General features: G+C 41.5%; 1 protein-coding gene across 12 annotated transcripts in view; it reads right to left on the reverse strand.

Moving 5' to 3' along the window:
- The window catches only part of LOC106999014 (uncharacterized), a 240,779-nt gene that overhangs the window by 92,807 nt on the left and 126,396 nt on the right, over positions 1 to 21,576 (reverse strand). For 5 of the 12 annotated variants that reach the window (XR_013418211.1, XM_078004509.1, XM_078004508.1 and 2 more), the window contains one exon: positions 18,346 to 18,464. Coding sequence is in view for 6 of the 12 variants with exons in the window: in XM_078004509.1 (XP_077860635.1) it covers positions 18,346 to 18,398 (53 nt within the window). In the remaining 6 variants the exon portion in view is untranslated. Of the gene's footprint in view, positions 1 to 9,311; positions 12,620 to 13,064; positions 15,366 to 18,345; positions 18,465 to 20,091; positions 20,324 to 21,576 lie in introns of those variants that run through there. The other 7 variants (XR_003730605.2, XR_013418210.1, XR_001445631.3 and 4 more) reach the window with 5 other exon arrangements.

Raw genomic sequence — 21,576 nt, forward strand, 5'->3', positions numbered from 1 at the left:
TTAGCCAAAGAAGTCTAAGTGTGGGACCATGCCACCAAGAAGCTGTTTGTCCCTGATGCTTTCAAAGGCATTAATGCACACTGAAACTTAGGGAATTTCCGAGACTGATGACCCTAGTGGGAATACCATGCCGGTTATGACAGCAAAGAAGAGCACCTATACTTCCTCCAGGGAAATTCACTTGGAAAAGAAAGAATATTCAACCCAACCTCATTGGATTCTTGTTTTAAGAAGCCTCATTCAGTCTAATCCATGATGAAACAATTCCCAGAAAGAACTTTTAGAGTATAGCATTTGTGTTCAGTGTTTGACTTTTATGTTATAAATACTTGCACAATTATTTTTTCAGGTCACTTATTTCATATTAGGCTTGGAATTTGTGTAGATTGGTGGACTTACTTAGAATAGGCTTTACTTTCTATGTCAAAGAGCCCATTGGACCCAAAGGTAGAGGTCCTTATATATAATGCAACGTTTACAATTGCAATGTGTATAGGATACAATGGGGTGCACCAGCAAGAGGGAGACCTATGTCCTCTGAGATGGACAGGAGGTCAGAAATGGTTCATGATGAGGTGATGCTTGAAATACCAGTAGGACTTATTCACACAGACAAGAGAAAAAAGGACAACACTAGCAAAGGAAGTAATGGGCTCAACACCACAAAGCCTATGGTAGTACACCTTCCACCTCTCAAATTACTCCGTGACCAGATCATCCTCTACCATCATTCTAGATAGCCATTATCTATCCAGGGTGATTTTAGGTGACTGTGCAAACTTGTGGCGTCAAATAAGACTGACTCTGAAAATGAAAAAGTCATTCTTTTAAAAATTCTCTTTTAATCTTTCTGATTGCATCAAAGAAAAAAGTCTTAGATTCACACTACTATGCACATGAATAGCCTTTTTAACAAAGAAGGGAATATCCTCAAGTTTATTTCCCTCTTCCTCAGTTCTCTCATCTACAAAATGTGGACAACAATAGAGACCAGTTGATAGAGTGGTGTTAATTAAATGAAGTATTATCTATAAAGCCTTCAGAATAGCATCTGGCACATATTAAAGTCTCAGTAAGTATTTCCTATTATTATTTTTGTTTTTGTTGCTATTGTGTTCCTAGGCAAGCAACATTTATCTGTTTAGAATGTAACAATATAGTTTTGTTTTGAATAAATTCATTTCACAGTTAATAGTTGCCCTCTACATTTTGTAACTGATACTGGTTTCTTTTAAAATTAAGAACGTGGATAAAGCCAGGCAGAATGGGAATGAACACGTTTTGGGAAATATAGGCCCAGATGATTTGTCAGGGTTTCTGTAGCTCTAAATGTCAAAGACTGTACTGATGGAGGAGGGAGGCCCAGAGAGGACAGAAACTTTACCCAAGGTCACGGGGCTCATTAGTGGCAGAGCTAGGAGCAGATCCAAGACCTCCAGATGCACAGGCTCACGTTCTTCCCTCTGGAACTTGTTCATGGTCCAAAGCCCTGGGACTCTTCTCAACTGAGAGAGCCCTGTCTTGGCCTTGACCTGGCAAAAGGTGCACAGCCAGGGGTGCAGCCCTACAGAAAGCTCTATTCACTCCTTCTGACTGCACTGAACCCTGAACCAAGTCCTAAAACCAACAGTTGCCTGCTGTAATATTCCTACATTCTTCCTGAGCCCTAACACCACGTTCAACACTGGGAATTTGGGTGGGCCCAGAGTGCCTTTAGTATTACTGCTATAATTCAAAACATCCAAATTATTATTTTCTCCATGAGATGAAGCCAGGAGAGTGCTGTTAAGTGGAGAGAAAAGTGTTTGTTACACTAGGCGTTCCAACAAAATGTCCTCCTTTGCTATTAAATCATAGCTTTTCTAAATGAAATGATATTTTGCAAACTTTGGCAGTGACCAAAGTTTGGACATTGTGCAGGGTCCAAACTTTCTCTCTCTCTCTTTCCAATTTTGTGCTTTTTCTCCATGTGGTCCAGAGAACTACTATTTGCTGGCTTTACTTTTCTCGTATGTCTTTCCTTATGACCCAAGTTGTCTACTTTCCCCAAAGACCTCAGATAACTTGATTTTCTACCCACAACTTGTCATTTTAATAAAGAGTGAAACTGATGAATAGAGGCTAGCGACTACAACCCATTACCCAAATGGGTTGTTTCTCAGAATCCCCCTTTCTTTTGAGTTAAGCATGAATGGCTACATGGAAAGAGATGTGCTTGTTACCATGATGCCCCCAAACAGAAAATTAATGAAGGTCTATCGACATGGCAATTAAACCTGCAAAGGCTGAAGGTGATCAATAAAATCTATGAAAAATGGCTTCAACCATATGAAACCCTCTACCCGACTCTTTTGTTCAGTCCTGTTTCCTGTGTGAACTGTACTGATGGGTACCCACCCATTTCCTAATCACCTCCACTGCCACCAAGAAGCTCTTAGTGGAATTGGCATTCTCAGGTCCCATCTTCTCTTTGATTTCTTGGTCTTCACTGACGTGGCCTGAACAATTCAGGAGCGTGGCTTCCACATCCTTAGCTCCACTTTTGGAGCTCAAAGGAGGATTCAGAGCCGAGGAAACCCATTGACAGGCCTGGGGCATGCATGAGCCTACAGCTGGGCTGCTGTCCTTCTACAAGACCCGGGGGACATGGAGTAGTACTGAGACTGCAAATCAGAAAAACTCTCCCTGCAGCCTGGCTTACATTGAGGAAAATTCCTGCTGGTGCATCAAAAGGCAGGAGTCTGCTCCCCTACTCACTGGCCACAGAGTACAGCCCATGCCTCTGCTCTCAGCGTCCTTGGGCAGTGTCTCTCAGTAGGCTTGCCTGTATCTCTCTTGGGCCCCCTTTCTCCCTTTCTTGCCAGCTCTCCTTCCTTATGCAGTTATCTAGGCCTGTAACATAACTTTGAAATGTTTGGACTGAGAGTTCAGGGCACAGAAATGGTAAATGAGAGCAACCCCATGTTTCCTGGCTTGGCCTGAGAATGGGAGCTTCTCATTATTCAAGTATCTTGGTATTCATTCATTCATTCAACAAATATTTATTAAGAACAGTACAAAGCACCATTCTAGGAACTAACTGTGAACAAGACAGGCAAGAATCTCAGCCCTTATGGAACTTATATTCCTGGGATCAGGTCTGGCTTCATAATTTGTGGGGCCAGTGCAAATGAAAGTGCAGAGCCTTTGTTAAAAAATAATTAAGATTTTTCATGACAGTAACAGCAGAGCATTAAGTGAGGCATGGGGGCCTTTTAAGTGTAGCGCTCAGTGCAACTTGTTCAGGTTGCACACCCATGAAGCTGGCCCTGGTAGGGGTGACTGCAAAGTAAACACACGTGTCTCTGATGGATGAGCAGTCAGAAGGATGGGACCCAATACATTGACTTCCTACAGGACTGACAACAGTTGGATTGTTCTTTGATGATTCAGAAATCAAGACAGAATTTTTCTGGGTCTCAGGTCATCATTAAATATAGTTTATTGTTGCATAATTAAGGTATTGGCTTGTGAGCTCTGAGTAACAGGATGATGGGTTATGGAGAGTCAATGTGTTTGGAATAATAAACCCAAGAAAATGATACTTTTGAAGATTAAAATGAGTAGAGTTACTTCTCATGATTGCTTCCCACAACCTCCTGAAAATTCTCTAAATACTCAAACAAATAAAACTAAGCATGCTATGTGAATACAAAAACTGTTACAGCTGCAGATATAAATTATTCTGGTAGTGTAGGATAACCTGTTTTAAGGGGACCCAGTGGACTACCAGTGCAGTAAATAGGGTTAGAGGTTAATTTCTCAGACAATTCATGTAAATTCTGAATGTGATTTTGAATGCAGTGACGGCAGGTATCTGTGAACAGCTGGCTATTCTACAGGTTCCCAAATTTCAGCCCCTAAGCTTGGCCAGCCCCTTCCTTTACCCCTGTTCAAATGTCTCTTTTCCATCCAAAAGTAATGAAAAGAGGGCCAAGGATCTGACAATGAATTCTGTTAACTTCATTGTTGAAAAAAAATACCAAGAACATGATTCTGAGTTTCAAGCCCAACTAACAGGGAGGGAAACTCTAGTGGATGTGCTGGCATACATGTACTGGACTTTTATGAAAATTAAAAACAATCCCGTGGCCTTTGGAAATGAAAACCAATTGAGTAATAGCACTGTGTAGGAAAGATTTTGTTCTCAAGGTGAGTATTTCACAACTGGGGCTGTTTGGGGGCCCATGTGTTTCACAAGTGATGTGTGTCATCATCATAAACTAGTCTGGTGTGTAGAAAGATCACTGAATGGAAACACGGATTTTTAGTGCTATCTCTGCTATGAAGTTAAGTTCCTAGCTCTCTCAGTTTCTCATCTGTAGAATGGGGGAGATAATAGCCCATCACTGAGAGTTATTGTGAGATTCAAATTAGCAACATAGATAAAAGTTTTTGTAAACTGCCTGTTGTTTTACAAATATTGGGTTTATTATTACTGTAATTGCCATTTTATTTATTTCTGTTTTCCAAGGTGAGCTCTTTGGGTGTTAAATGCAAAGATGAGATGAAGAGACATTGCAGGGGCAACCCTCTGATTATTCACTTTGGGGGAAGTAGATCAAGGATATGATGTTGCCTGACATTGATGGTTGAGGGCAGCTGAGTCCTGTCATGGAAAATGTAAAGGCCCTCCCCTTTTTCATTTCCCTCCATGAACTTCTGCCTGTAGTAATAAAGAATCCTGTGTTCATGCCTGTGTTGCTTCATTTTAGGAGCTTGACTTTTATATGAATCTTTGTCCACGTGCAGCTGCCGACTGTTGTTTCTGCCTCAGCTTACCATGAAGAAAGAGAAGTGTGTGACATTAAATGATTTGCCCAGGTCACCCAGAAAGTCAGTGATGGAGTCTATGAAAGAAAGGATAAGTTGTTTTTCTTCATTCTCTACCTCAGCCACCGGAAGAAATCCCAGCAAAGTGTCCAGGATGGTTCAATAATCAGCCCTCCTTCCTTCCCATGACCAGAAGCCACAGTTATTTCCATGAGGATGTTGGTGTTTGGCTTCCTTCCTGCCCCATTTGGCTGAGTTGTCTTTGCTGTAGAGCTTGCTTTTCTGTAAGGCCAACGCTGTATCAGAACCCATGAATTATAAGCAATGTTCACTGTGTACCGAACCCTTAACACTAGGCACTGGGAGACACCATGAGGGGACCTAACACATCTACAATATATAAATAAGCCTATGGAACAGGATTGGGGGAACCTAGAAAGACCTGCTCTGGGGAGCCATTTATACCTGGCTTTGAATCTCAGGGCAGTCACTTATCAACTCTGTAGCTTTGGGGAAGTTACGCAATCTCTCTGAGCCTAGCTTCCTTCACTTTCAAAATGGGACTTAGAGCATCTACCACAAGAAGAGTATTCTGAGAATTCAAGGACCTATTTATACATGTATATCTAAATGTGGGCATACATGGAAAACGAGATGAGAAACAGAAGGAAAGAGAGAAAGGGAGGCTAGCACATGTTTATCACAGGTTAAGAGTGCAATAAACATCATCTTAATCTTTCTTTTCTCTAATTGGCCTACTATTAATCTCAAAAATCTTGACCTCAGGACACTTCTCAAGGGCTATCATAAAACATTGTTGTTTTTTCTGAATTCAGCACTAAGTCGTGTTCAGAGAGAACTGTTTGTTAGTTCTTAGAGGAAAGAGTTAGTTTATGACTTCTTAAAACAGGATTAATGCCTGAGACCTAGTTTGCTCCAGAAGCACTATGCTCCCATAGCACCCTGTACTCTCCCATCATAACCCAGAAGAGGGCTAGATGCTATCACTTGTTTCAATTTCTGTCTTCCCTGCCTGGCTATCAGTCCCCTGAAATCAGGGAGAGTGTCTGTCCTGTTCAATATCCACACCTAGCTTATGCCTGCCCATGCTAGCAAACCAATACCTGATTGTAGGAAAAGCTAGAAGGAGTTAAGTTGATGGGTGCAAAGTTTGAAATGGGTTATTAAAACGCTGTATGCATTTCAGGTACATTTCCATCTTTTTGATATTGATGTGCATAGGACAACCTGGCTCTCAAGGTTCTTCCCACAAAAGGAACCATTTTGGTCTTGCAGAACCATTTGTTCTTTCATTTACTTAACAAAATACATTTAGCATCAACTACATGCCAAGGATTTTTCTAGGTGCTGGGATACATACAGAAGTCACCTAAAGAGACCTAAGGCGACTCTAAGAGATCCCATTCTAGTGGGAGAAAGCAGGCAACAAACACATATACAATATGCCCAGAGCTGTGAAGGAAGATTAAGGTAGATAACAGGGTGGGAAAATGAGAGGGGTGCTGTTTTAGATGGGATTCTCAGAGAGGCCTCAGATAAAGGGAAATTTCAGCGGAGGCCTGCAGAAGTGAGGAACTGAGCCTGTGGGTATCAGAGGAAGTGGATTTGAGATAGCAGGATTGGCCAAAGTTAACTGTCATCATTGGCTTCCACTCTGATGGTGGTTGGAAGTCATAGGGGTGAGGGAAACTGTTGGAGCCAGCATGGTGATTGTGAAGGGAGCTTCATGCTTCTCAGTGCTAACGCAAGGCAACCCTGGCTCCTCTTTCAGGCAAATGCAGGTGGATGTGCTAGTCTTTGGGCAAGAGAAACTGTTGTGGCTTTGTTTTATATCTTGGCCAATATTCATACGAGGTTTTTAATGATGGAAAATGCAAATCTGCAGGAACGATTCCCACACTACCTGAAGGCCAAACACCTCTTTACATTACCCAGGTTGCCAAAGGGCCTGGCCATGACTCCTTGGCTCTGAGTGGGTGCTGGCCAGGAAAACAGCTCTTGGGAGCCAACGAAGGCAGATGCTAGTCCCCAGCACCTCTAGTCCATCACTGATGAGGAACAGAAAAGGTATGAGGGGGCAGGGGAACATGACACTCGTCCACAGAACACACACAGCAGCAGAGAGACAGTTAATCTTCTATCTAAAAGATTTTTGAGGCTGCTTAGAGAGAGGACATATTTCCAATTTCTCCTGAGAGGAGAAACTGATGGGAAAGTTGCACCTTCAGTCAGTCCCCAGCTCACAGAGAAGAGCCTGAAAAATCACACATGAGGAGATGTGAAACAGAACAACGGAGCTGAGAGCTCCTCTGAGAAACTTGGAGGCACAGTGGCAGCTGGAAAGCCTTGTTTTCCTCAGGTTTCCAAACTTCCCTCAACGAACTTCACTACTGGTCTCCGTCTGGTGTGAAATAATTAATTCTTTCAAATGACACATGGAGCCGCCGAGACCAGGGATGACTTTTCGTCATTTTAGAACCAGCAAGAAATGAATTTCTGCCACTCCTTTCTGGTTGTTTTGTTGCTGTTTTTAAATCTGACCCTCCTCCCCATCAATATTGATGCTGGCAGTTGAAAATGGGCAAGCGATGCTGTATTTATTTGGGGAAAGCTTGCCTTCATTTACTGTTTTTATTTTACACCCAATTGCTTTGGCCATGGGACACAGTCGTCTGCTGATCTGAAGAGCCAATAGCTGTATATTCACTTATTCCCTAGTTCTGGAGGTGGTGCAGTGCTTGCGAAAAGTCTAGAATGGAAAGAAAGCATACTAGACTAGGGTGCTATGAGAAGGTCAACCAGGTTGAATGGCTGCTCTCTTTTGGAATTCTCTCACAGAGTCTTGGGAATTGTTCATTGATCCACAATTATGTTTACTAACTGCTGATATGTACTGGGTGTCAGGATTATACAAATGGATAAAAACGTGATCCTCAAATTTTTAAATATAGATATATTTCTTTTATAGTGATAGGTTCTTGCTATGTTGCCCAGGCTGGTCTTGAACTCCTGGGCTCAAGTGATCTGCCCACCTTGGCCTCTCAAACTGTTGTGATTATAGGCATGAACCATGGTGTCTGGTCAATCTTCAATCTGGAGATCAGAGATTGGTAGGAGACCATAGTGAAAATAGAAAACTGAGGAAACAGTAGTGTTGTTGGTGGTTATCTGCCTGCACTTTATTTATTTTATTTTTTTTATTTTGAGACAGGGTCTTGCTCTGTCGCCCAAGCTGGAGTGCAGTGGTATGATCACAGATCACTGCAACTGCTGCCTCTAGCGTTCAAGTAATCATCCTTCCTCAGCCTCCTGAGTAGATGGGGCTATAGGTATAAGCCACCACAACCAACTCATTTTTGTATTTTTTGTAAAGACAGGTTTCACCATATTGTCCAGGCTGGTCTCAAACTCCTGAGCTCAAATGATCCACCCCCCTCAGCCTCCCAAAGTGCTGGGATTACAGGCATGAGCCATTGCACTGGCCTGCCTGCACTTTCTTCCCTTGCTCCTTCCCTCTCTCCTTCCCTCACTTTCTTCCACCCTCTCTCCCTCCCTCATTTCCTTCCTCCCTTCCTGCCTACTTCCCCCTTCATCACACATTATTGAGCACTTAGCCTGCAGCAATTACCAATTTACAAACGCATAAGACCAAATCATTACCCCCAATCCACTGGCTTTTTAGTATCAGTCAATATTGAGTGAGAAATGGTCAGCTTTAGAGGACCATTGGCTCTCAAATTGCTAGTCCTTCATTTTTCACTCCTTCAGCCACAGTCTCTAGAAACATCTCAGTGGACTGTGAATGCTTCCTTAGGGCGGGAACCCAGGTTTTCTGATTCTTCTGTACCTCCTGTCTACCTGGGACAGCATAACAGCTCACTAAGTATTGAATGAGTGAGTGAATGAATGAATAATATATTCACATCACCATCAAGTGGCTGAAAGATTTGACAATCCACTGGAAAACTGGATCTTCATAGGTGTCCAAACCAGATAATTCAAGCCACAGTTGGAAATTTACTTTGGGGTTTGAATTATATGCCGTACACATAATTCACTAAAAATATGTGGCTTTTCTGTCCAGGAGGTTCTGAGACCCATCTAGGAGTGACATTTACTCAAAGTATTTTGGCAGCTGTTTTGGAACTTCTTCCATTTCTTGAAAGCTAGGTTTCAGAAAGAATATTTTACTGACTCTCACAGGGAGGGTCCTGATTAGGCCCAGAGGGAGCTCAGGGATGTCCCAGGTGGAATCTCCCATGCCTGCTGCCCAGGCTGACCCCATGCCCTGCTGTGACGAGTCTGGACCTTTGCATTCTGGTAGCTTGTCTGTGTCATGTGACCTGGTGTGGTGAAAATGATGGAAGAAAATTGAATGTGAAGTTAGGGGCTCTTAGGGCAAATTGTGAAACTAGCTATGTGATCATGAGCCCTGTATAGTTCCCTATTGCTGTTGTAACAAATTATAACAAACACAGTAGCTTCAAACAGCACAAACGTATTATCTTACAATTCTGGATAGAAGGCCAAGACAAGTCTTAAGAGGCTAAAGTGAAGACGTCAGCAGGGCCAGTTCCTTATGGAAGCTCCAGTAGAGAATTCATTCTTTGCCTCTTTCACTTCTAGAGGCTGCCGGCATTCCTTGGGTCTTGGCCACATCCTTCCAGTCTCTGCTTCTGTGCTCAGAGCACTTTCTTCTCTATCATAATCAAATCTTCCTCTGCCTCCATCCTATAGGGACCCTTGTCCTTATAGAAGAGGATAATCTCTCCATCACAAGATCCTTAATTCAATCACATCTGCAATGTCTTTTTTTTTGGTATAGGAAGTAACATTCATGGTTTCCAGGAAATAGGATGTAGAAATTTTGAATGTGGGGTCATTATCTAGCCAATAACAAGCCCTTTAATCCTGATGAAACTGTCCTCATATACACATAAAATGATATGAAATTAATAATTATTTACGCTGTGTTCTACATCACTCTTCTACTGTAAAGACTATTAAAACACACAGTTTTGGCTAGGCGTGGTGGCTCACACCTGTAACTCCAGCACTTTGGGAGGCCAAGGCGGGTGGATCACCTGAGGCCAGGAGTTCAGGACCAGCCTGGCCAACATGGTGAAATCCTGTCTCTACTAAAAATACAAAAATTAGCCAGGTGTGGTGGCGGGTGCCTGTAATCACAGCTGCTCAGGAGGCTGAGGCACGAGAATCTCTTGAACCTGGGAGATGTAGGTTGCAGTGAACTGAGATCATGCCACTGCACTCCAGCCCAGGTGATAATGAGACTCTGTCTCAAGAACAACAACAACAACAACAAAAACAAAACAAAACAAAAACCCCACAGTTTATTATTGTCTCTACTACTACTACTCTACTAAAGGTAGTTGGACCCTGCTATATTTGCCAGTCAAAGCAAGTTTATGGTCCTCAAACAGGACTGTCTGTTTTAGTAAATTACCCCATTCTCATCCAGGCCTCAGTAAACTGACCTAGCAAGATTTGTCTGATTGTTATGTTTTTTTAAAGGTGCAGCTGACATGCTGCAAAGTACACAAATCTTAGATACAGCTCAATGAATTTTTACATATGTTTTCTCTTGAGGAACCAGATCCGGTTATAGAAAATTCCCAGCACCTTAATAAGGTTTCCTCATGTCTCTTCTGGACCAGTTCCCCCCAGGTAATCACCCTCCAGTCTGGATGAAAGTACCAGAAGTTCATAATTTCTCCACTGCTGTGTAGTATTCATTGTGTGAATATGCCACAGTTTATTTGCCCACTCTATTGTTGATGGACATTTGGGTTGTTTACAGTTTGGGGCTATCACAAATGAAGCTGCCATGAGTATTCTGGTGCATATCTTTCAGTGGACATAAGCAGTCATTTCCAACAATCAAAAAAGCCCATCATAAAGAAAGAAAATACGGAAATGTAAAGGCAATTTTACCTTTAAATATGACGTAAAAAAATGATAACACATTCCATCTGTGATAGAGTTTTATGAACACAAAAACATGAGAAGATGTTCCCAAAGGTCAACTCAAATCTGGTGGAAGAATACCTGAGAAATCACAGCGAATTTCATGGCCATGATTTTATATTTGGGGCTATAGCCCTGATCAAGTGCTCTAGCTGACCCGCATCAGGTAGGACAGTGAGCACCGGCAGGAAGTGAAACAAACTCACCATGTGTCTGTCTACAAGGTGGGAGGGCACAATTCAAAGGCATCCAAGAAAGATGCTGGTTGAAGAGAAAGGGGGAGGAGTTACTGGCAGCCGAAGGCTATGGAAATGTTGAAACAATCCATGTCAGTTTATTTCTCAGAGTTTCCATCTCGCGTTGGGTTTTTCTGGGGCAGATTAAGAAGGGGAATCAATTAATGTGAATCTCATGTTACTGCAAACAGTTGGAGGTCTTAATTGGGCCAGGAGTGAGCAGGTGGTCCTTCCCCAGCCAGCCAGCCTTTCACCTGTTAGTCAAATGAGGAGAGGGCCTCTATCGCTCATTAGCAACCATTTGTCACTTCGCACAGAGCTTTGAAAGGATTTCTTTGAACTTTGTTTGGGATTGATTTTCTGCATATGCTGAGCTGTTACTGAGAAACTCTGGGCAACTGTTCCTCTGTAACAAATGCATTAAAAGAAAGGGTGAGTGGATTTTAATAGCCTCCAAATTACATAGCCTAGAAGGGTGAGATTCTTTCCCAACCCCCAATTCACCTCACAAACCCTTCACTTTCTGTCATTGCATTATAATGAATAACAAGAACTTTATTTTTCTTAAGGGAACTGTCTTAAACTTTTGATTTTTTTAACTGCCTCTGGCTCCAGACTAAAATTGATTCAAAATGATGTTTAACTACAAATGGACTTTGTACCTTGACCTTGTCTCTCACTTTACAAGGAACATTCAGGCCTTTGCATTTTCAAGGGCTGGATTGGAGCACTGCCCAGATGGTCCTAGAAACCTTCTAGCCTCTTCTGACCTCTCTTCAGGGCAAGGGGCTATGACTGGCTTGCTCAATGCATTATATATCTCGAGTGTGCTCCACAGTGCCTAGTACAGAGATGATGCTCAATAAATATCTCTTGAATTAGTCAATTCAAAAAATATGTATTATGTTTGCCTTATGGTTTAAGGATAAAGGCATATGGTAACTTGCCATAGCCAAGGAGAATAGCTATTGTTCATTAGTTCTTCCAAAAAGTTATTGAGAGGAGCCAGTTTTATTTATGTGCTTATCTATGTGTTTGTTTAACTGAGTATAAGTGTAAAAGTTATTTGTTGTGAAAATTTTAGAAAACATACAGTTTTACAAAGTTATAATATACCCTCCCACAGAGCAGGGCCATATTTTAAAAAGCATGGGTGGTCCAACCAGAAGTAACCATCTTCACCCACATTTCTGTCGAAGATAGACATTGAGGAACTTATAACATGAGAATTTTTATTTTATTTTATTTTTTTGAGACAGTGTCTCACTCTGTCATCCAGGCTGGAGTGCAGTGGTATAATCTTAGCTCGCTGCAGGCTCTGCCTCCCAGGTTCAAGTGATTCTCCTGCCTCAGCCTCCCGAGTAGCTGGGACTACAGGTGCCCACCACCATGCCCAGCTAATTTTTGTGTTTTTAGTAGAGACGGGGTTTCACCATGTTGGCCAGGCTGGTCTCGAACTCCTAACCTCAAGTGATCTGCCCACCTTGGCCTCCCAAAGTGTTGGGATTACAGGCATGAGTTACTGCACCAGGTTGAGAACTCCTATTTAAATCCCTTGTTTGACTCTGTCTTAAAGAAAACAACAACAACAATAATAATAATGATAATAATAATAATAATAAATCCCTTGTTCTCTTTGTTCTTCTCTAGAACGAGAACATTTCCAGGGACTTTTTCTTTCTCTCCTCTTCTCTCTCTTCCTTCTGTCCCTCTCCCCCTCCCCTCCTCTCCCCTGTCCTTCTTTTCCCTTCTCTTCCCTCTCCCTTCCCTCTCTTCCCAACAGAACCCTCATCCTTGCCCCCCTGCCCCCCCACCCAATCCAATCTTCCTGCTGCTTCTGCTTTTCCCACCATGGGAGGATAATTCCCCTTCTGTGACTCCCAGTACATTTTCTGGAGAGAACCTGCCTGAGCAGTTTAAGTCCTTTGTCAGGGAGCAAGGACAGATGAAGGGAGAGTTCCCCTGCCACACACACCCCACAAATTAATAATTATCATCCCATCTCATGTAAAAAGTAAAAACCAAAAATTAAAATCATCTTTAATCTCACCATACAGACATAACCATTTAACACTTTTTTGTGACTATGTTATAAAATACAATTTTGCATCCTACTTTCTAACTTAGCATTTTGAGTGTTTCCCCATTGAATTAAATGTTATTCAAAAACCTGACTTAAAAGGGTTGCCAATAGGTAATCTTATGCAAGCCATATTGTTTTAAACAATTCCTTCTATTGTTGGGTTGATGTGAGATTTTGATATTTTTCTTCAATTCCATGCTAGAGGGAGGGCATTAACTCTAAGCAGTAGACTTTGCCAGAAGACAGGAACCAGTGTGATGAAAGGGGGGCACTTTCATTATGGACGTAGGTCTCAACATTTACTATATGCATTTTCCTCTTGCTGGTTTGGCCTCCTGGGGGTCAGAAACTGAAGCTGTAATCAGTGGAAGCCAAGAATGTGGGCTGCCAACTCCATTCACATTAGGAAGTTCCCAAATCTCCTGGGCTGCATCTTTCTTTAGGACCTGACAGATCCAGGCATAGTGTAAATTAAATAGGATGCGCCCAGCCAGATCTTCCTATCGTTCGCATTTCTGCACACAGGTCTGCAGCACCAAAGGGAATTTTACCACTGACCTCTAGTAAAAAAATAAAAACACATGTGTGTTAATGGACCTGGAATCCCCTCAACTGCTAGAATCAGAGTATGAGAAACTGGGGGCAGCGGTGGCATTTTGCAGTCCCAGTTTTATGAGTTTGGTTCACTCTACCAGATTTTTGTACTCTGTTCCTTCAGAACTGTGGAATGCCTGTAAACTCTAAAAATTGCACTGAACTTTGGGAATTGATTCAACCTCTGGACGCTAAAGAGATAAAAAATAAAATAAAAAGACGAACTGGTCAGAAGACAAGCTTCATCTCAGCATTTGATGTTCTTTCTATGCATAACTCCAGGACCATTTCTGCCTGAGCGTATCTGTAGGGGAGATAAACAATTGTCTTGGGAGCATCTGCCATGTGCTGTGCATGTCCCATTGCCGAGTAAGCACTTGCTGGTTGACACAGCCTTTCAGTAGGTGGAGTTTTGGGGAGCCAACACAGATCCATGTGGAGGTCAAGCTCATCTGTGAGAGGCCTCCAGTGTTGGTCGTTGGCCAAGATCATATTTCTAGATCACCAATGAGCACTGGTAGTTTTTGGTGTATTTTCTTTTACTCTGGCTAATGTTATGCTATTTGGTTAGGGAAAGGAGGTGTTCATTTCCTTGGTTTGCTCCCAAAGGTGGCTGTTCTGGCATGAAAATAAAAGATAAAGGTAAAAACTGACCAAAACTGGAATGGCAACAGTAATAAGTAGTCACATTGGTTTGTGTATGAGACAGGTGTGAATGCGACACTACTGTCTAACGACTGTCTCTTTGAGGATGTGTTATAATTTCTTGACACTAAACAAGGACAAACTCGAAGGTTGTGTTAATTGGGAGTGACAGCCTGTATCCAGCCTGTACTCATGTTTTGTTGAGGTTGACAAAAGTCGATTAAGCCAGGTACCTTGTACTGGGAATCAGACATTGCTTTTGACACTGACCTATCCTTTTCTACTAATATTAGCTCTTTAATGAGGTCATGCTGGTATCCATTTTTAATGTATAAAAAATTCATAAATACCTGACCTTTTAGCTGCTGAGGAGGACTTCATAATCTTGTCATCATCTGCATAGATCCCTGTTTTGCATGTTTTCTTCATATCTCCTTTTACTTCTGTGCCTTTTTCTTTAGATTGAAATATTCAAAATTACCAAGATCCATCCTCCTGTTAGAATTGCATGTCATTGTATTGTTTCAAAAGTTGCTCTATTGAAAAGCTGCGGGGGAAGGTGGGGACTTACAGCCTTTCTGTGTCTGTATCAGTAAACTTGTATTCTGTCTTTAGTGTGATGGCAACTTGGGAGCTCTGTGTAAACCACCAGGTCTTCTCTTTCCAGAATGCTCACCCAAGGAAGATCAACACAAAAAGGTTTTGCAAAGCCTATCTACAACACACTTCTAATGATTTTGTCGAATATGATGTTTTGGCAGATCTTTCCACCTTTTGCATTGAAGCAAATGCTAGAAACAACCACCTCTGTTATATTAGATGCAAAGTATCTGTATCTAGTTTGCTAGGTGTAATTCTAGTACATCCATGGTATTAGAAAACAGTAGTGCCATTTCAAAATTCTTGTCATTATCTGGACATTTCTTCATTTCCTTCTTTGTATTCTTCTCTTTGGTCTTGTAATATGATGTCACTGTTGGAATTAAACCCTGAAAAAGTGGATTCAGTTAAATATCACCAAAGAGTTAAAAAACTTAGATTTTCCCATCTGTACTTTGGTAAGGATATTTGAACACATAGCACCAGGCACTGGCAAAACTATAAGTTAAAAATGATCAGAAAAAAAATATGCTATCAGGAGATCAGATGAGAGAAGAAATTAAAGAGATGGAGTAGGTAGCTTCACAAGACAACTTGGACAGAGAGGGAGGAAACTGGGGTAAAATTAATAATGGTTTAAAGTGTTGATTATTCTGAGACTATTTCTAGGTAATAAACAGGAAAGCCTTAAAGAACCAGTGGATTGGCTCTGTAACAATAGAAGAGCAGACCAAATGATGGGTGGTGAGGATAATGTGGGGGCAGGGGTTCTAGCACAGAACCCTAAATCATTGAATAAGCTGTCCATGTTAAGGAGTTTCTTTAAACTGAGAAGTTTTGATAGTCAATGCCCTTGGGCTCAAAGTCTTTGAAATAACTCAGAAAGAGTAATTAGAGCCTTGCCATAGCACGACCCCGGGGGCCTATGCTTTGGGACCACTTTGTAACCGAGGGTGCCCTGTCACAAAGTGCTTCAAGTAATGTCAGAAACAAATCCTCCTTAGGCATGCTTTTTCCTTGGCTGATGGTTTTCATCTGGTGAAATCTGGGAACCTAAAAGAGTGAGGAACAAGGGGAGCTTTGAGCTATGGAATGTGCTGCAGGGTCTGACTGGAAGTGGGCTAGATCAAAACATGCATAGTGAAGGCTCCAAAAGAGGCTCACAAGAAAGTGGAGGGAGACATTGAGAGTTCTTAGTACTAAGCTGTTGTTTCTGGACATGTCTGATTCCAGGTCCCATTGGTAGAAACTTTGGAAAATAGATTACCATGGCACCTGGAGAGTCTGGCAGTGAGAAATGAGTGAACATTCCGGACAGAAAGGCAAACAGCATCCTTAGCACATTCTGGAAACCTCCCTGGTCTGTCTCCTGCGTGCCTTTTCATCCCACCTCTCACTACCCCCACTTCATTCATTCTAGTGTAATCATAATGATTTTGGAACAGGCCAAGATGGTTTCTGCCTTGGAATGTTCAGACTTCCCACTTCCTGCCTCTGACTCTTTTTCCTCCTTCAGGTTTCATCTTCAATTGCATCTCCTAAAACGGTGCTCTCTTAATCAACCTACCTAAATTACCTTATTGTTAGTCATGCAAAGTATCTGAAATTATCTTATAAAGGTGCCTGTATATCTTTGTCTTGCTTCTGGAGCATAAATTCCTTGACAACAAGGAGTGCGCCTGTTCTGTTCAGCACAGCCTTTTTGCATAGAACGGTGCCTGGCGTATAGTAACTGCTGAGTAAATATTTCTTGCATGGATAAATGAATAAGTAGACAAATGGGAGAACCAAGATGGGAACTGAGAGGAGGTGAACAGATAGAAAGCTTTGGGGTATAAGGACTTGACCTCGTCAGAAAAGAATTGAGCAAGGAAACAGCTCATGGGACCAAGTAAAACATCTAGCTGAGCTTAGCAGCAAATGGTGACTCGAAGAAATGCTACTGACCTAGGTGTCTTTAAATTCCTTCTAATTAGAGGTCAGTTTTGGACCTATAGGCTGGAGTATGGCTGAGCTTGCAGTAGGGTTAAGTCATTTTTAGAAACCAATTGGTTGACTTAGAAATCTAGGTGGATATTATAAACAAAATCTATAACCAGAATGGCAAACCTCTTGCAAGCATTACTGATAGATAACAGAATCTTTATTGCTTATCCCAGTTTCAGTAATCACCAACCACTGGAATGCAGACTTTGTTAGGGCAGGACTTTTGTCTTCTTCACTGTTTTATCCCCTGCATCTAGAACAGTGCTTTTATTTGTAAGTATGTGATAAATATTTGTTGAATTAAATATTTGATGATGGGCTCAAACAGATTCGACATATGAGATGCATCTCATTTGCCATCCCTGACCTAAAGCAAAAAGATAAGGAGTTAAAACTGGGAATTGTTATCACAAAAAAGAACAACGAATCTGATAGTCTTAAGAAGTGTTTCCATGCTGAAGACTGGCAGCTGCCTTGCCATCACCCTAAAGTGCAAAGCCCCAGGCTGTTCCTTCAATTTGCTGTATATTTGGAGCCACTCAGCTCAAGTCCAAGATGGATTACCCTTGCTCCTGATTATACTACTTAGTAAAAAACACTATAGCATTATATGGGGTAATTGTCATATGCTATGAGTACATCAATTCAATATGTATTTATTGCCTGCTACATACCCATACTATCCTTCATGATGAGGTTGTAAGCCTGAATTTCTGCTTCCAAATAGGAAGCTTTCTCCAGCAGTCATTTCTCAGAAAGTGACTGTTCAAAGAGTAGTTTCTCCAGCATCATTTTATTTATTAATACACTGTTTATCCATCTAAGGGACAAAGCTGGGATTGCACATGAGTTTCATATAAAAGGGCACGATCTCCCTTTACTCATTCACTTATACTACCAATGTTTTTTGAGAACCTACTGTGTGTTACCACTGTGAACAAAGCTGAGTTCTTTCCATGGAGATTACATTTTAATAAGGAAGATAGACAATTAATAAATCAAAATGCAAATGTATAATCTCAGATAATTACAAATTTTTTCTTTCAGTAGAGTAGTGGAGGCTGAAACTTGTTTAGAATGGATTTGAAAAAGAATATTAGGAGCTACAGATGGAATTACAAGGCAATTTTAAAAAATAGGTTTTGTTTTAAAAGAAGCCAAGAAAATTGGTTGTAGGAGTATTGGGGTCAAGCGTTTGATTAAGATGAGAGCTATTTTCAGAGACGATGAAAATGATCCACTGGATGGGAAAACGTTGCGGGAGAGAGGGGACAATTGCAGAAGCAGTGTGGTGGAGGAGGCATGAGGGGATGGGATGGAGTACACACATGTACCTCCCTCTGCAGGCACGTGGCTTTTCCTCTGAGGGAAGAGAAGACCCACCTGTTCAGGAAGTGGGGAGACGCGCTTACTCTAGTTCCCATCCATTTCCTCATGTCAGTCTGTTTTCAGCCACAGTGGGGGAGACTAAGACAGTTCAGTAGCTGGCTCATGACTGAGTCCTGGAATGTCAAAAGAAATTAGGTGAAATTTTTGCCCTCAAAGACATCCCAGTCTGGTAGACCCCTAAACAAATGTATCCCTTATTCTCACATTCACAAGAGGCTTCCCTTGGAGAATGACTTGATCATTAAATCAATTGGGTGGAATCATTTTGAATCCACATTTTAAACCTTTCTTTCTTTCACACCATTCTTGAATATGTTGCCTTGAATTCACAAACTCCAATTAAGTATACTTGGCTAATAACTTCACCATGAAAATATCTCAAACTATTAAAGTATTGAATAAAGTATTCTGCTTTTGACACTCTCCACAAACCTCAGAGGATTTGAAAAACTTGAAGTATGCAGAGGGAAATCAGACTAAATGCTCACATATATTTTATTAGGAACACTTTTTTAAAAACATGAAGACAAGGAAAAAAAAAAAAGACCAAATTCAATTTTTGAGCCTGGCACTTCAACTTCTCTACACTTTATTCTAAACAGGAAAAATAAAATCAGCTTTGTTCCTCAGCATATGCTTTTGACGTTTTTTTCCTTGAAGTCTGTGAATTATTAATAAACTAATTTCTCTTTATAGTTCAATCTTTGGAGATTTAAAGTACTCACTCAAATGCATGGGGAAGAGATAGAGCTTCAGTTCCAATCAGTTCCAATCCTCTCTGGAGATACTGGCCTTGAGGTATCTCTGAGTCTTTGATATCAATCTTTGATTCGACTGGGAATTTCTGATCATTTCTAGAACTAGTTTGTTAATACCACTTAATGCCCTGTTTAAGTGGAGCCATTTCTGCTAGCTGATTTTATGCTCTCACTTCGCTTCTGCAATATTTTATGTGTGTGTTTATATAGCATATATAGGTACCTATATCTCTCTATGTAGTTATACTTGATGGATTATTTCATGGTGAGTTGTACTAGAAGGCAGGGCTTTTGATGACAGAGGATGTCCAGTAAATTAACAGCTCTTATAATAAACCATGTTGGATCTAAGTACCACCAAGAGTGCTTCCTCCCTGCTCAGTAGAGCTTAGAGGAAAGACTTGTCCCTATAGAGAAAGGAAGTTTGCCAAAAACCAGAACTGCCCAGCAGAAAAACAGATGAGCTCTGGATTAAATTTCTTCCCTCCACTCTGCTCCAATGGCTGTGTTAAAAGGTGGATCCCGGTGACCAATGGTCAGAGGTGAGGGAGAGGGGATTTCTCCATCAGCTGGGAGTTTGGATAATTGAGCTGAAGTCACTTCCAACATTACAATTCTGTTGCCTCCTGTAGCCTCAATACATGAGAATTACCACTCCTTTTTTTTTTTTTTTTTCTTTTGTAGACAGAGAAACTGAGACACTGACTTTAATTGATTTGCCTGATATTCTGCAAGGGATTGAGCATGCTTTCTCACTTACTGGGTAGATCTTAGGGGGATTCAGATTCTGGGTGAGGTCTTCTGTCTCTGATCTCTGGTCTATTTATTGATCCAAAAGTGAAAAAAAATTCCAGCAAACATAGGCTAAGCAGTATGCACCAGTTCCCTGCTCCTCTCTTCCTTGTCATTCTCTGGGGGACGTGGTTTCAACACGGAACTGGCCCCTGCCTTTACTTTCCCCTCTACCTCTTCCCTTAATGACCTGCTGCATTTCCAGAATATAATGATTGAGCCAGAGTCACCAGGCGAGCACGTTGAAAGGGCTGCTTAGCGGGAGCACTGCAGAATGAGATTCTCCACCTGAATGGACTCTTTCCCGGCATTGCCAGCCCACGTAGACAGTGAACTTGCCTCTCTCCAGAGGAGGTCTGGATCAGAACCACAGAGGGAAGGGGTAGGGGAGAGGGAAAGCAGAGATAAAAGGAAAGCTTTTCCTTAAAAAAAAAAAAAAAAAAGTTAAAGCCAGTTCTATTCTTAGACTTTATTTACTTTTTTGTTTGGCTTCAGGGGTTAAAGGGCTCACAGTAATGGAAACTGGAGGCCACCGATTTATTGCACTTCCTCTAGATTTTCTGGGTGGATTTGTTTGGTGGTAAGCATGAGCTTCTTCAGCCTTTCTCACCCAGGACCTTAACCTTGATCCAGCTGTAGGAACTCCGCACTTGAGAACCTGGGAAAACCAGACAATCTTAGACTCTAGGGGTTGTGCATATGAAAATGCACTGGCTTTTACCAACATCTCCCCCTTTCTTTAAGGACTCAGAAAGCATTAGAATGAAAAGACCTATTTGTCAAAGAAAAGTGTTTCACATTTTGTGAAATATTTGGTCATTTCCATTTTTATTTAAAAGAGTTGTATTTTTTCCTACTTCTCTCAATCATACTCCTGTTCTTCGTCTAAAGACATATCTCCCTGTCCCACCATTATTCATACTGAAAAAATGGATGGGTTGAGTCTGCAACATTTCTTTGTAGGGATGGATTTGATATCCTTTGGATCTTATTTATTTATTTATTTGAAGGAACAATAGTATCTTAAAGATGTCATGGCACATTTCTAATATGTATTGTATCCGTCAGGGTTCTCCAGATAAGTGGAACCAGAAATGGCTCTCACAATCTTGGGGACTAGCACATACAGAGGCTGCATGGCAGCCTGGCAAGCTGGAAACTCAGGCAGGAGTTAATGCTGCTGCTTGAGGCATAATATTATCTTCTCTGGGAGACCTTAGTTTTTACTTCTTAAGGCCTCCAACTGATTGGATGTGGCCCACTTACCCCATCACTGGTGCTTTCCTTATTTAAAGCCAAATGGCTATAGATGTTAACTACATGTGCAAAATATCTTCACAAAAACACCTAACTTAGTGCTTGATAGGAAGTGAGTACTGTAACCTAGCCAAGTTGACAAAGACAATTAACGTCACATGCACCTGCCTCTCCTCCCATTTGTATGTCCTGGCACTCTCCAATTTATTCACCTGTCTATGTAACTCCAGTCACCACCCTAGTCGGAGTTGGCATCATCTCTCCCGGTCCAATGCAATTGTTTGCTAATGTTTCTCCCTGCCTACGCTTTTGCTTCTGATTAAGCTGTTCCCCACTCTACAGCCAGAATGATTTTTTTTTCAAGATGTGGTCCTAGTCCTATACTTCCCTGGTTAAAATCACTCAGTTGAATTTGCCT

The sequence above is a fragment of the Macaca mulatta genome, chromosome 6, assembly GCF_049350105.2.
Source record: "Macaca mulatta isolate MMU2019108-1 chromosome 6, T2T-MMU8v2.0, whole genome shotgun sequence".
NCBI lineage: Eukaryota > Metazoa > Chordata > Mammalia > Primates > Cercopithecidae > Macaca > Macaca mulatta.